General features: G+C 46.1%; 1 protein-coding gene across 1 annotated transcript; it reads left to right on the top strand.

Moving 5' to 3' along the window:
* Nucleotides 1-312: 312 nt before the first annotated feature.
* LOC139400991 (ryanodine receptor 1-like) lies at nt 313-15,713 on the top strand (the record flags this gene model as incomplete). The annotated part of the gene is made up of 12 exons (XM_071145514.1): nt 313-589; nt 944-1,103; nt 1,499-1,646; nt 1,820-2,025; nt 2,795-2,969; nt 4,941-5,149; nt 6,683-7,026; nt 12,997-13,126; nt 13,403-13,563; nt 13,953-14,118; nt 14,252-14,338; nt 15,487-15,713. Coding segments are annotated over exons 1-12 (2,123 nt in total), but the record flags the coding sequence as incomplete, so codon positions are not given.
* Nucleotides 15,714-16,592: the final 879 nt, after the last annotated feature.

The raw sequence follows: 16,592 nt of genomic DNA, 5'->3' as shown, positions 1-16,592 counted from the left end.
CTTGGCTGGTTTCCCAAAGCCAGAGAATGGCAATTGAACGTTTTTTTTAGTCCAGGAATAATGTAAAGGTAATGTCTGTAAAGTGTGTATCCCTGTGTGTGTAAAGGTCTCCAGTTGGTCTGTAATGTGTGTGTAAATGTCCTCAGTTGGTCTGTAATGTGTGTGTAAATGTCCTCAGTTGGTCTGTAATGTGTGTGTAAAGGTCTCCAGTTGGTGTGTAATGTGTGTTTTCCTGTGTAGAACCCCAGTTGGTCTGTAATGTGTGTGTAAAGGTCCCCAGTTGGTCTGTAATGTGTGTGTAAAGGTCTCCAGTTGGTCTGTAATGTGTGTGTAAAGGTCCCCAGTTGGTCTGTAATGTGTGTGTAAAGGTCTCCAGTTGGTCTGTAATGTGTGTTTAAATGTCCACAGTTCGTCTCTGTGTTTAATGGTACCCGTTAGCTTGTAATGTGTGCTTAATACCAGTTGGTCTTAATGTGTCAATGCGTGTATCTCTGTGCTCCTCCAGGACTCTGCTGGCCCTGGGCTGCCATGTGGGCATGGGGGATGAGAAGGCAGAGGAGAACCTGAAGATCATCAAAATGCCAAAGACGTAAGTCCTCCCATCTTCCCATTTTCTCTTCCTCCCATCTTCCCACCCACCCTCTCTCCCTCTCTCTCTCCCTCTCTCTCTCACCCTCTCTCCCTCCCTTCCTCCACCCTCCCTCCCGCCCTCCCTTCCTTCCTTCCTTCCTTTCTTCCTTCCTTCCTTCCTTCCTTCCTTCCTTCCTTCCTTCCTTCCTTCCTTCCTTCCTTCCATCCTTCCTTCCTTCGTTCCTTCCTTCCTTCCTTCCTTCCTTTACACTACAGCCAATAGAGATCAATATCTCACCCTCTCCTCTCCCTGCCTCCCTGCCTCTCCTCTCTCTCTCATCCCCTCCCTGCTCTTCCCTCTCTCCTCTCTCAGCTATATAATGAGCAATGGATTTAAGCCCGCCCCCCTGGATCTGAACCACGTCAAGCTGACGCCCAATCAAAACCAGCTGGTGGAGAAGCTGGCAGAGAACGGTCACAACGTGTGGGCACGGGACCGCGTGCGCCAGGGTTGGACGTACAGCATCGTGCAGGTAATACAATCCTCCCTTAGAATCAACAACGTTAGATCTGCAGTAGTCTCGGTCAGATCAGGTCTGTGTGCAAGCTTTCCTCCATTAATATAATAATATAATAATATAATTTAATGTAATATAATATAATAAATTAATACAATGTGATGTAACATAATAGTATAATATAATTCAATATAATATAATATAATAAAATAATACCTCCATTATAATACCTCCATTATCACCCTCTCCTTCAGTCTATATTGTGTTATTAGCACGAAGCCTAATAGTATGTCCATAGCTGATACCACAAAAAACTCCCCATACAGGTGTTGATATAAGTAACACTATAAAGAAATACAAAAATAAATGATGATGGTGAATCATGTGATTGTTTTCTTCCTGTGGCCCAGGACATCATGAACAAGCGTAACCCTCGTCTGGTTCCTTATAACCTGCTGGATGAGAGAACCAAGAAGACCAACAGAGACAGCGTCAACAACGCTGTACGCACTCTCATTGGCTACGGATACAACATCGAGCCTCCAGACCAGGAGAGCAGTGAGTCTATAGTGTTTTGTCTTCAGAAGGACAGGAGGAGAAACGAAGTCTCCATACTTAAATATCTCAATATCTCTCTCTCTCCCTCTCCTCTCTCCCTCCCTCTCTCTCTCTCTCCCTCCCTCTCTCTCTCTCTCTCTCTCTCCCTCCTCTCCCTCTCTCTCTCTCTCTAGCTGGCCTCGGCCTGGATGACGTGCGTGGGGATAAGGTACGTATCTTCCGTGCTGAGAAGTCCTACGCGGTCACGTCTGGGAAGTGGTACTTTGAGTTTGAGGCGGTGACGACCGAAGAGATGAGAGTGGGCTGGGCCCGACCCAACGTCAGGGCTGACAATGAGCTGGGAGCAGACGAGCTGGCCTGGGTCTTCAACGGAAAAACGGTATGTCACAAACACTGGCAGTCTAAAGAAGTCAATCACATTGGCTGTCTGGGTTAGGCTAGGGACACACAGGGACTACATGTAAACTGATGATGGACAACGGAGACGATTCTCTGTAGGAAACTGTGCCTTTTTACCCATGCTACTAGCCCAAACAAATGATGAAAGCATACCAGTTAATGTGCTACTAGCCCAAACTAATGATGAAAGCATACCAGTTACTGTGCTACTAGCCCAAACTAATGATGAAAGCATACGAGTTACTGTGCTACTAGCCCAAACTAATGATGAAAGCATACAAGTTACTGTGCTACTAGCCCAAACTAATGATGAAAGCATACGAGTTACTGTGCTACTAGCCCAAACTAATGATGAAAGCATACGAGTTACTGTGCTACTAGCCCAAACTAATGATGAAAGCATACGAGTTATGTCTCTCGCCCAAACTAATGATGAAAGCATACGAGTTACTGTCTCTCGCCCAAACTAATGATGAAAGCATACGAGTTACTGTCTCTCGCCCAAACTAATGATGAAAGCATACGAGTTACTGTCTCTCGCCCAAACTCATGATGAAAACATACGAGCTGTATTCATGTGTAGCTGTATTCCTATACTTTATGAAGGCACTTACCATTAGTCAAGACATGTTTAGTTTTTTTTACAAATGTTTTACCAAACCAATGTGTTTTATTTTATTTTACTTATTCATAGTTTCATATTTATATAACTTTTATTTATCTAACCTGGAGTTTGTTTGTCCCTCCAGGCCCAGCGCTGGCACGTGGGTAATGACCCGTTTGGTCGCCAGTGGCAGTCGGGTGACGTGGTGGGGTGTATGATCGACCTGACCGAACAAAACATCATGTTCACCCTGAACGGAGAGATGCTCATCAGCGACTCTGGCTCGGACATGGCTTTTAAGGACATCGAGATAGGAGAAGGTAATAGTGGTGTTGTCGTGGTTCAATACCATGTAGGGATCTGGGGAACTACAGGGTGGTTTAATACAGGCTCTATGGGTCTGGGGAGCTGCAGGATGGTTTAATACAGGCTCTATAGGTCTGGGGAGCTCATGGGTGGTTTAATACAGGCTCTATGGGTCTGGGGAACTAATGGGTGGTTTAATACAGGCTCTATGGGTCTGGGGAACTAATGGGTGGTTTAATACAGGCTCTATGGGTCTGGGGAACTACAGGGTGGTTTAATACAGGCTCTATAGGTCTGGGGAGCTGCAGGATGGTTTAATACAGGCTCTATAGGTCTGGGGAGCTCATGGGTGGTTTAATACAGGCTCTATGGGTCTGGGGAACTAATGGGTGGTTTAATACAGGCTCTATGGGTCTGGGGAACTAATGGGTGGTTTAATACAGGCTCTATGGGTCTGGGGAACTACAGGGTGGTTTAATACAGGCTCTATAGGTCTGGGGAACTACAGGGTGGTTTAATACAGGCTCTATGGGTCTGGGGAACTAATGGGTGGTTTAATACAGGCCCTATATGTCTGGGGAGCTACAGGATGGTTTAATACAGGCTCTATAGGTCTGGGGAACTAATGGGTGGTTTAATACAGGCTCTATAGGTCTGGGGAGCTGCAGGATGGTTTAATACAGGCTCTATAGGTCTGGGGAACTAATGGGTGGTTTAATACAGGCTCTATAGGTCTGGGGAACTAATGGGTGGTTTAATACAGGCTCTACAGGTCTGGGGAACTAATGGGTGGTTTAATACAGGCTCTATGGGTCTGGGGAACTAATGGGTGGTTTAATACAGGCCCTATATGTCTGGGGAACTACAGGGTGGTTTAATACAGGCTCTATATGTCTGGGGAACTACAGGGTGGTTTAATACAGGCTCTATAGGTCTGGGGAACTAATGGGTGGTTTAATACAGGCTCTACAGGTCTGGGGAACTAATGGGTGGTTTAATACAGGCTCTATGGGTCTGGGGAACTAATGGGTGGTTTAATACAGGCCCTATATGTCTGGGGAACTACAGGATGGTTTAATACAGGCTCTATATGTCTGGGGAACTAATGGGTGGTTTAATACAGGCTCTATAGGTCTGGGGAACTAATGGGTGGTTTAATACAGGCTCTACAGGTCTGGGGAACTAATGGGTGGTTTAATACATGCTCTATGGGTCTGGGGAACTAATGGGTGGTTTAATACAGACTCTATAGGTCTGGGGAACTAATGGGTGGTTTAATACAGGCTCTATGGGTCTGGGGAACTAATGGGTGGTTTAATACAGGCTCTATAGGTCTGGGGAACTAATGGGTGGTTTAATACAGGCTCTATAGGTCTGGGGAACTAATGGGTGGTTTAATATAGGCTCTATAGGTCTGGGGAACTAATGGGTGGTTTAATACAGGCTCTATGGGTCTGGGGAACTAATGGGTGGTTTAATACAGGCTCTATGGGTCTGGGGAACTAATGGGTGGTTTAATACAGGCTCTATGGGTCTGGGGAACTAATGGGTGGTTTAATACAGGCCCTATATGTCTGGGGAACTACAGGGTGGTTTAATACAGGCTCTATATGTCTGGGGAGCTACAGGGTGGTTTAATACAGGCTCTATATGTCTGGGGAGCTACAGGGTGGTTTAATACAGGCTCTATATGTCTGGGGAGCTCATGGGTGTGCAGCAGGAACCCGCATGGTTCCATTAAAGCAGTAACACAGAAGGTTCAACCATTAGTTGATTGGTTAAACCAGGTGCACCAGTGCTGGGCCAGAATAAAATGCTGAATGCACTATAGATCTCCAGGACCTGCTTCAGAACCTGAAGGGAAGTTCCACTTCCCTATGGGCCTTGGTCAAATGAACTCTCCTGCAGCTCCACTTCCCTGTGGGCCCTGGTGTAATGTAGTGCACTGCTGTAGTGAACCCAACTCTCCTCTTCTACCTCTTCAGGCTTCATCCCAGTGTGCACCCTGGGCCTGTCCCAGGTGGGCAGGATCAACCTGGGTCAGAACGTCAGCAGTCTGCGCTACTTCGCCATCTGTGGTCTCCAGGAGGGCTTCGAACCATTTGCCATCAACATGAAGAGAGACATTACCATGTGGTTCAGCAAGAGCCTGCCACAGTTCGCCCCTGTGCCAACTAACCACCAACACATTGAGGTACTGACCCAGAAAACCACCAACACATTGAGGTACTGACCCAAAAACCACCAACACATTGAGGTACTGACCCAGAAAACCACCAACACATTGAGGTACTGACCCAATAACCACCAACACATTGAGGTACTGACCCAATAACCACCAACACATTGTGGTACTGACCCAATAACCACCAACACATTGTGGTACTGACCCAATAACCACCAACACATTGTGGTACTGACCCAAAAACCACCAACACATTGAGGTACTGACCCAATAACCACCAACACATTGAGGTGCTGACCCAATAACCACCAACACATTGAGGTACTGACCCAATAACCACCAACACATTGTGGTACTGACCCAATAACCACCAACACATTGTGGTACTGACCCAATAACCACCAACACATTGTGGTACTGACCCAATAACCACCAACACCTTGAGGTACAGACCCAATAACCACCAACGCCTTGAGGTACTGACCCAATAACAACCAACACATTGAGATACTGACCCAATAACAACCAACACATTGTGGTACTGACCCAATAACCACCAACACCTTGAGGTACAGACCCAATAACCACCAACACCTTGAAGTACTGACCCAATAACAACCAACACATTTAGGTACTGACCTACTACCCACCAATACATTGTGGTAGTTGACTTAATGACCAGGATAATACGATTTGGGGTATCCTGTATCTGACAGGGTTCGTTGAGTCTAATTTATTGAAATCTAACTTATTGAAATCAAATCAAACTTTATTTATATAGCACGTTTCTTACATCAAATGCATTTCAAGATTCTTTCGGCTTTATTTAGAGAGGGAATCATCCTTATTCAGTTAGGGATAGAGAGGGAATCATCCTTAGTTAGTTAGCGATAGAGAGGGAATCATCCTTAGTTAGTTAGAGATAGAGAGGGAATCATCCTTAGTTAGTTAGCAATAGAGAGGGAATCATCCTTAGTTAGTTAGCGATAGAGAGGGAATCATCCTTATTCAGTTAGAGATAGAGAGGGAATCATCCCGCCACATTGTGTTACTGTACTGGACCTCTAAAATGAAATGCGACTGAAGTGCTCTGTTTCAAATGCTTCTTATATACAGTAGAAGCTACATGTATTCAGTAATCCATTGTAGAAATATGATACTTCCAGAGTATGTTGATTGCTGGTAGGTATGACTTGAGATACTCAACAATAGTAAGTGATACTTGGCATTTGCAGGGAATACAGTTAGCAGGAGATTCTAGTGAGGAGACCGGAGATTTCTTTAGTGATCTAGGAGTTATCCAGTATTTCCCTGTCACTGTTGTTCATGGAGCTCTCCTCTTCTTCGCTCTTCTTCTCTCTTCTTCTCTCCTCCTCGCTCTTCTTCGCTCTTCTTCTCTCTTCTTCTCTCTTCGTTGCTCTTCTTCGCTCTTCTTCTCTCTTCTTCTCTCCTCCTCGCTCTTCTTCGCTCTTCTTCTTCTCTCTTCTTCTCTCTTCGTTGCTCTTCTTCTCTATTCTTTACTCTTCTTCTCTCCCCCTCCAGGTGTCCCGCGTGGACGGGACAGTGGACAGCGCTCCCTGCCTGAAGCTGACCCACAAGACGTTCGGCTCCCAGAATGCCAACACTGACATGCTGTTCCTCCGCCTGAGCATGCCCGTGGAGTTTGACGAGGTCTTCAAGATCACAGCCGGGACCACGCCGCTGACCCGCACGTTGACCATCCACGAGGACGAGGTTCTGGAGGTGGAGCCGGACTCTGAGTTTGAGGTTCTGAAGAAGTCGGCCAGTAAGAAGGAGCAGGAAGAGAAGGAAAAGGAACCATCTGTCGCCAAGGAGACGCCCGAGATAGAAAAGGACGCGATGTCAGAGAAGGGCAAGAAGAGAGGGTTAGTAGTGACTTTATTTATTTATTTTTTCTAAATTTAACCAGGTAGGCAAGTTGAGAACAAGTTCTCATTTACAACTGCGACGTGGCCAAGATAAAGCGAAGCAGTTTGACACATAACACAACAACACAGAGTTACACATGGAGTAAAACAAACATACAGTCAATAATACAGTAGAAAAATGAGCCTATATACAATGTGAGCAAATGAGGTGAGATAAGGGAGGTAAAGGCAAAAGGCCATGGTGACTGATGAGGATGTGTAGAGAACAGAGGGTTAGTAGTGACTGATGAGGATGTGTAGAGGAGAACAGAGAGTTAGTTGTGACTGATGAGGATGTGTAGAGAACAGAGGGTTAGTAGTGACTGATGAGGATGTGTAGAGGAGAACGGAGGGTTAGTAGTGACTGATGAGGATGTGTAGAGAACAGAGGGTTAGTAGTGACTGATGAGGATGTGTAGAGGAGAACAGAGGGTTAGTAGTGACTGATGAGGATGTGTAGAGGAGAACGGAGGGTTAGTAGTGACTGATGAGGATGCGTAGAGGAGAACAGAGGGTTAGTAGTGACTGATGAGGATGTGTAGAGAACAGAGGGTTAGTAGTGACTGATGAGGATGTGTAGAGGAGAACAGAGGGTTAGTATTGACTGATGAGGATGTGTAGAGACCAGAGGGTTAGTAGTGACTGATGAGGATGTGTAGAGGAGAACGGAGGGTTAGTAGTGACTGATGAGGATGTGTAGAGAACGGAGGGTTAGTAGTAACTGATGAGGATGTGTAGAGGAGAACAGAGGGTTAGTAGTGACTGATGAGGTTGTGTAGAGGAGAACAGAGGGTTAGTAGTGACTGATGAGGATGTGTAGAGGAGAACAGAGGGTTAGTAGTGACTGATGAGGATGTGTAGAGGAGAACGGAGGGTTAGTAGTGACTGATGAGGAAGTGTAGAGAACGGAGGGTTAGTAGTAACTGATGAGGATGTGTAGAGGAGAACAGAGGGTTAGTAGTGACTGATGAGGATGTGTAGAGGAGAACGGAGGGTTAGTAGTGACTGATGAGGATGCGTAGAGGAGAACAGAGGGTTAGTAGTGACTGATGAGGATGTGTAGAGGAGAACAGAGGGTTAGTAGTGACTGATGAGGATGTGTAGAGGAGAACGGAGGTTTAGTAGTGACTGATGAGGATGTGTAGAGAACAGAGGGTTAGTAGTGACTGATGAGGATGTGTAGAGAATAGAGGGTTAGTAGTGACTGATGAGGATGTGTAGAGGAGAACAGAGGGTTAGTAGTGACTGATGAGGATGTGTAGAGGAGAACAGAGGGTTAGTAGTGACTGATGAGGATGTGTAGAGAACAGAGGGTTAGTAGTGACTGATGAGGATGTGTACAGGAGAACAGAGGGTTAGTAGTGACTTATGAGGATGTGTAGAGGAGAACAGAGGGTTAGTAGTGACTGATGAGGATGTGTAGAGAACAAAGGGTTAGTAGTGACTGATGAGGATGCGTAGAGGAGAACAGAGGGTTAGTAGTGACTGATGAGGATGCGTAGAGAACAGAGGGTTAGTAGTGACTGATGAGGATGTGTAGAGGAGAACAGAGGGTTAGTAGTGACTGATGAGGATGTGTAGAGGAGAACAGAGGTTTAGTAGTGACTGATGAGGATGTGTAGAGAACAGAGGGTTAGTAGTGACTGATGAGGATGTGTAGAGAATAGAGGGTTAGTAGTGACTGATGAGGATGTGTAGAGGAGAACAGAGGGTTAGTAGTGACTGATGAGGATGTGTAGAGGAGAACAGAGGGTTAGTAGTGACTGATGAGGATGTGTAGAGAACAGAGGGTTAGTAGTGACTGATGAGGATGTGTACAGGAGAACAGAGGGTTAGTAGTGACTTATGAGGATGTGTAGAGGAGAACAGAGGGTTAGTAGTGACTGATGAGGATGTGTAGAGAACAAAGGGTTAGTAGTGACTGATGAGGATGCGTAGAGGAGAACAGATGGTTAGTAGTGACTGATGAGGAAGTGTAGAGAACGGAGGGTTAGTAGTGACTGATGAGGATGTGTAGAGGACAGAGGGTTAGTATTGACTGATGAGGATGTGTAGAGGAGAACAGAGGGTTAGTAGTGACTGATGAGGATGTGTAGAGGAGGACGAGGGTTAGTAGTGACTGATGAGGAGGTGTAGAGAACGGAGGGTTAGTAGTAACTGATGAGAATGTGTAGAGGAGAACAGAGGGTTAGTAGTGACTGATGAGGATGTGTAGAGGAGGACAGAGGGTTAGTAGTGACTGATGAGGAAGTGTAGAGAACGGAGGGTTAGTAGTAACTGATGAGGATGTGTAGAGGAGAACAGAGGGTTAGTAGTGACTGATGAGGATGTGTAGAGGAGAACGGAGGGTTAGTAGTGACTGATGAGGATGCGTAGAGAACAGAGGGTTAGTAGTGACTGATGAGGATGTGTAGAGGAGAACAGAGGGTTAGTAGTGACTGATGAGGATCTGTAGAGGAGAACGGAGGTTTAGTAGTGACTGATGAGGATGTGTAGAGAACAGAGGGTTAGTAGTGACTGATGAGGATGTGTAGAGAATAGAGGGTTAGTAGTGACTGATGAGGATGTGTAGAGAACAGAGGGTTAGTAGTGACTGATGAGGATGTGTAGAGGAGAACAGAGGGTTAGTAGTGACTGATGAGGATGTGTAGAGGAGAACAGAGGGTTAGTAGTGACTGATGAGGATGTGTAGAGGAGGACAGAGGGTTAGTAGTGACTGATGAGGAAGTGTAGAGAACGGAGGGTTAGTAGTAACTGATGAGGATGTGTAGAGGAGAACAGAGGGTTAGTAGTGACTGATGAGGATGTGTAGAGGAGAACGGAGGGTTAGTAGTGACTGATGAGGATGCGTAGAGAACAGAGGGTTAGTAGTGACTGATGAGGATGTGTAGAGGAGAACAGAGGGTTAGTAGTGACTGATGAGGATGTGTAGAGGAGAACGGAGGTTTAGTAGTGACTGATGAGGATGTGTAGAGAACAGAGGGTTAGTAGTGACTGATGAGGATGTGTAGAGAATAGAGGGTTAGTAGTGACTGATGAGGATGTGTAGAGGAGAACAGAGGGTTAGTAGTGACTGATGAGGATGTGTAGAGGAGAACAGAGGGTTAGTAGTGACTGATGAGGATGTGTAGAGAACAGAGGGTTAGTAGTGACTGATGAGGATGTGTACAGGAGAACAGAGGGTTAGTAGTGACTTATGAGGATGTGTAGAGGAAAACAGAGGGTTAGTAGTGACTGATGAGGATGTGTAGAGAACGGAGGGTTAGTAGTGACTGATGAGGATGTGTAGAGGAGAACAGAGGGTTAGTAGTGACTGATGAGGATGTGTAGAGGAGGACAGAGGGTTAGTAGTGACTGATGAGGAAGTGTAGAGAACGGAGGGTTAGTAGTGACTGATGCGGATGTTTAGAGGAGAACGGAGGGTTAATAGTGACTGATGAGGATGTGTAGAGAACAGAGGGTTAGTATTGACTGATGAGGATGTGTAGAGGAGAACAGAGGGTTAGTAGTGACTGATGAGGATGTGTAGAGGAGGACAGAGGGTTAGTAGTGACTGATGAGGAAGTGTAATGAACGGAGGGTTAGTAGTGACTGATGCGGATGTTTAGAGGAGAACGGAGGGTTAATAGTGACTGATGAGGATGTGTAGAGAACAGAGGGTTAGTAGTGACTGATGAGGATGTGTAGAGGAGAACAGAGGGTTAGTAGTGACTGATGAGGATGTGTAGAGAACAGAGGGTTAGTAGTGACTGATGAGGATGTGTAGAGAACAGAGGGTTAGTAGTGACTGATGAGGATGCGTAGAGGAGAACAGAGGGTTAGTAGTGACTGATGAGGATGTGTAGAGAACAGAGGGTTAGTAGTGACTGATGAGGATGTGTAGAGAACAGAGGGTTAGTAGTGACTGATGAGGATGTGTAGAGGAGAACAGAGGGTTAGTTGTGACTGATGAGGATGTGTAGAGAACAGAGGGTTAGTAGTGACTGATGAGGATGTGTAGAGAACAGAGGGTTAGTAGTGACTGATGAGGATGTGTAGAGAACAGAGGGTTAGTAGTGACTGATGAGGATGTGTAGAGAACAGAGGGTTAGTAGTGACTGATGAGGATGTGTAGAGAACAGAGGGTTAGTTGTGACTGATGAGGATGTGTAGAGAACAGAGGGTTAGTAGTGACTGATGAGGATGTGTAGAGAACAGAGGGTTAGTAGTGACTGATGAGGATGCGTAGAGGAGAACAGAGGGTTAGTAGTGACTGATGAGGATGTGTAGAGAACAGAGGGTTAGTAGTGACTGATGAGGATGTGTAGAGAACAGAGGGTTAGTAGTGACTGATGAGGATGTGTAGAGGAGAACAGAGGGTTAGTAGTGACTGATGAGGATGTGTAGAGAACAGAGGGTTAGTAGTGACTGATGAGGATGTGTAGACAACAGAGGGTTAGTAGTGACTGATGAGGATGCGTAGAGGAGAACAGAGGGTTAGTAGTGACTGATGAGGATGCGTAGAGGAGAACAGAGGGTTAGTAGTGACTGATGAGGATGCGTAGAGGAGGACAGAGGGTTAGTAGTGACTGATGAGGAAGTGTAGAGAACGGAGGGTTAGTAGTGACTGATGCGGATGTTTAGAGGAGAACGGAGGGTTAATAGTGACTGATGAGGATGTGTAGAGAACAGAGGGTTAGTATTGACTGATGAGGATGTGTAGAGGAGAACAGAGGGTTAGTAGTGACTGATGAGGATGTGTAGAGGAGGACAGAGGGTTAGTAGTGACTGATGAGGAAGTGTAGAGAACGGAGGGTTAGTAGTGACTGATGCGGATGTTTAGAGGAGAACGGAGGGTTAATAGTGACTGATGAGGATGTGTAGAGAACAGAGGGTTAGTAGTGACTGATGAGGATGTGTAGAGGAGAACAGAGGGTTAGTAGTGACTGATGAGGATGTGTAGAGAACAGAGGGTTAGTAGTGACTGATGAGGATGTGTAGAGAACAGAGGGTTAGTAGTGACTGATGAGGATGCGTAGAGGAGAACAGAGGGTTAGTAGTGACTGATGAGGATGTGTAGAGAACAGAGGGTTAGTAGTGACTGATGAGGATGTGTAGAGAACAGAGGGTTAGTAGTGACTGATGAGGATGTGTAGAGGAGAACAGAGGGTTAGTTGTGACTGATGAGGATGTGTAGAGAACAGAGGGTTAGTAGTGACTGATGAGGATGTGTAGAGAACAGAGGGTTAGTAGTGACTGATGAGGATGTGTAGAGAACAGAGGGTTAGTAGTGACTGATGAGGATGTGTAGAGAACAGAGGGTTAGTAGTGACTGATGAGGATGTGTAGAGAACAGAGGGTTAGTTGTGACTGATGAGGATGTGTAGAGAACAGAGGGTTAGTAGTGACTGATGAGGATGTGTAGAGAACAGAGGGTTAGTAGTGACTGATGAGGATGCGTAGAGGAGAACAGAGGGTTAGTAGTGACTGATGAGGATGTGTAGAGAACAGAGGGTTAGTAGTGACTGATGAGGATGTGTAGAGAACAGAGGGTTAGTAGTGACTGATGAGGATGTGTAGAGGAGAACAGAGGGTTAGTAGTGACTGATGAGGATGTGTAGAGAACAGAGGGTTAGTAGTGACTGATGAGGATGTGTAGACAACAGAGGGTTAGTAGTGACTGATGAGGATGCGTAGAGGAGAACAGAGGGTTAGTAGTGACTGATGAGGATGCGTAGAGGAGAACAGAGGGTTAGTAGTGACTGATGAGGATGCGTAGAGGAGAACAGAGGTTAGAGATGAGGATCATTAAGGATACGGAATAGCAGAGACCTATAGCTGGAGGTATATTTCAGTCAACTACAGCGAGAAGATCAATACATCAAATAGAATGTGTTCTCTTATCTGGTTACACAAAGGCAAATAAATGTTTCTCCGCTGTGTGTCCAGGTTGTTTGCTAGGGCTAAGAAGGCAGCTACCATCAACCCTCCCCCAACCCCTCCCTTGGTGCCACGGTTACAGCAGGACGTGGTCCCAGATGACAGAGATGATGTGGAGATTATCCAGAATACCACCACGGTGAACACACACGCACACACACACACACGCACACACGCACACACACACACACACACACACACACACACACACACACACACACACACACACACACACACACACACACACAACTACAAACTCAAGGCAATCCTGGGAAGGAACATTTTTAAATTGGAACCCTGGGAAGGTTTACTTGAACCCAAATCCTGACCGTTCCAGAGTTCCGTACTCTTAGATTTCCCAGCATGCACCTTAACCCTGAACGCCCCCACCCCCTCCCCCCCTGTATATCTGCAGTACTATTACTCGGTGAGAATCTTCGCTGGCCAGGAGCCCACTGGGGTGTGGATCGGCTGGGTAACCCCCGACTACCACATGTACGACCCCAACTTTGACCTCTCCAAGGTCCGGAACGTCACCTTAACCGTGGGAGACGACAAGGGCAACATCCACGACAGGTAAGTGACATCACACGTCTACCTGGAGGGACACTGTACCCATATGTTTCACTGTTTCTGTGTTTACAGTGAGGAATTTCTAGAAACACATTGTAGCAATCTCTTTGTCCCTACAATATTATTTTTTTTGTAGAAACAAAGTACTGCAAGCAATGCAGGTGTAGTAACAGGTTATAACTGGTCTGTGTCCTCATTATGAAGCATAGTAACTGTTATATGCTTCTACTTCTGCATTGCTTGCTGTTTGGGGTTTTAGGCTGGGTTTCTGTACAGCACTTTGAGACATCAGCTGATGTACGAAGGGCTTTATAAATACATTTGATGTATATGGTCTGGGGCAGAGAGGTTATGGATGCTAATAACAGGTTATAACTGGTCTGTGTCTACAGTATGAAGCATAGTAACTGCTACATGGTGTGGGGAGGAGACTTCGGCAACAGCTCCCAGCAGGCCAGGTTCAGCCAGGAGGACACTGTGGTTGGCTGCCTGGTCGACCTGGCAACAGGCCTCATGACATTCACAGCCAATGGGAAGGAGATAAACACCTTCTACCAGGTGTGTGTGTGTATTTGTGTGGGTGTGTGTAGTATCAGGTGTGTGTGGTGAGACTCCTATGCACATGTTGGCTATGCCACTGAGGATGACTGGGGGTGTGTTGTTGTTGACAGAGGTATTTTGTTTCTTCCAGGTGGAGCCCAACACAAAGCTGTTTCCTGCTGTGTTCGTCCAGCCCTCCAGTCAGAACATGGTACAGCTGGAGCTGGGGAAACTTAAGGTCAGAGTCCTCCTCCTTCTTCCTTTTCTTCCACATCCTCCTCCTCTTCCTCATCCTCTTTCTCTTCCTCATGTTCATCCTCATCCTTCTCCTCCACATCCTTCCTCTCCACATCCTCCTCCTCCTCCACCTCTTCCTCATGTTCCTCCTCCTCCTTCTCCACAACCTCCTGCTCCTCCATATCCTCCTCCTCCTCCACATTCTTCTCCTCCATATCCTCCTCCTTCTCCTCATCCTCTTTCTCCTCCTCCACCTCTTCCTCATGTTCCTCCTCCTCCTCCTCCTTCTCCACAACATCCTGCTCCTCCATATCCTCCTCCTCCTCCTCCACAACCTCCTGCTCCTCCTCCCCCTCCCTTTCCACTCCCTCATCCTAAAGTACTCCACACTCACACGTCTGACCTTGTCCCATTCTCTGAACCACACCATTCTCCTTTCTATTCTACCGTTGTCTCTCCTGAACCCCTCAGTATGAGTTCCTGTTGATAATGACCATTCCACTACTGTTGTCTCTCCTGAACCCCTCAGTATGAGTTCCTGTTAATAATGACCATTCCATTACTGTTGTCTCTCCTGAACCCCTCATTGCTCTTCTACCAGAAAACCACTCCCCTTATAGCTCTTCTACCAGAAAACCACTCCCCTTATAGCACTTCTACCAGAAAACCACTCCCCTTCTTGCTCTTCTACCAGAAAACCACTCCCCTTATAGCTCTTCTACCAGAAAACCACTCCCCTTATAGCTCTTCTACCAGAAAACCACTCCCCTTATAGCTCTTCTACCAGAAAACCACTCCCCTTATAGCTCTTCTACCAGAAAACCACTCCCCTTATAGCTCTTCTACCAGAAAACCACTCCCCTTATTGCTCTACCAGAAAACCACTCCCCTTATTGCTCTTCTACCAGAAAACCACTCCCCTTATAGCTCTTCTACCAGAAAACCACTCCCCTTATTGCTCTACCAGAAAACCACTCCCCTTATTGCTCTACCAGAAAACCACTCCCCTTATAGCTCTTCTACCAGAAAACCACTCCCCTTATTGATTTTCTACCAGATAACCACTCCCCTTATTGCTCTACCAGAAAACCACTCCCCTTATTGAGATGTGTTTGACCATAACACCGTTGCGTCTTCTTCTACTCTCAGAACATCATGCCAATCTCAGCAGCCATGTTCCGTAGTGAGCGTAAGAACCCAGTGCCCCAGTGCCCACCCCGGCTGGACATCCAGATGTTGACCCCCGTCATCTGGTCCCGCATGCCCAACCACTTCCTGGACCCAGAGGTCGGCAGGGTCAGCGAGAGGCTGGGCTGGATGGTGGAGTGTACCGAACCCCTCACTATGATGGCCCTGCATATACCTGAGGAGAACAGGTTAGATACAACACACTGTCCACGCTAATCCTAACCCCTCACCCTGATGGCCCTGTACATACCTGAGGAGAACAGGTTAGATACAACACACTGTCCACGCTAATCCTAACCCCTCACCATGATGGCCCTGTACATACCTGAGGAGAACAGGTTAGATACAACACACTGCCTACGCTAATCCCAACCCTTTGTAATGATGGCCCTGTACATACCGTTTTTTAAATACATTTTTTCAAATGCTGTAAACAAAACAATAGCACGACAGTTGATTGAGATGTTAAGGTTAGGTATATGGCAGTGATAGACACTGAAATACGTGGGTTTGGGACTAAATAAACAATTACATTTGCAACGGTCATAACCAATTCTAATAAATGCAACAGTTGGTCAATGGATGAAGATACTCCAAACTTTTAGAATGTTTATAATCCAGATATTGATCAGATATTGATTTAGCACATAAAACATTTTACTGCCACAGAAAAAAAACTTTTACCGACTGCCTCGATTCGGGTCACACGTAACAAATTTTGAAATTGTGTTTTTGACATTGGATAAAAGTAGAGACTCAGAGCTAGAAAATGGGTATATCATACACAGCAGTTGAGGAACAATGAGGAAGTAATTCTGCTTTGAAAGTTGATCAACTTGTAATCCCACTTTTGAAAAAAATGGTACTTGAATATGTTTTGGTTCACCTACTGGAGAGCTCATCTTTGTCTACACCCATTCAGCATCGTTCACACCCTCTTAAGCCTTAGCCCCACCCATCTCTTTAAGGATTCACATGCGAGGCCATCTGCTAAACAGAGGGAGTAAAGTAGTGTGGGTAAAAAACAACCAAAGATTTCAAGACTAAAAGTGGTGAAAGTAGTAGCC

Source organism: Oncorhynchus clarkii, unplaced genomic scaffold (assembly GCF_045791955.1).
Source record: "Oncorhynchus clarkii lewisi isolate Uvic-CL-2024 unplaced genomic scaffold, UVic_Ocla_1.0 unplaced_contig_6095_pilon_pilon, whole genome shotgun sequence".
In the NCBI taxonomy this organism is placed as follows: Eukaryota; Metazoa; Chordata; class Actinopteri; order Salmoniformes; family Salmonidae; genus Oncorhynchus; species Oncorhynchus clarkii.
This window is presented reverse-complemented; position numbering and strand designations above follow the sequence as displayed.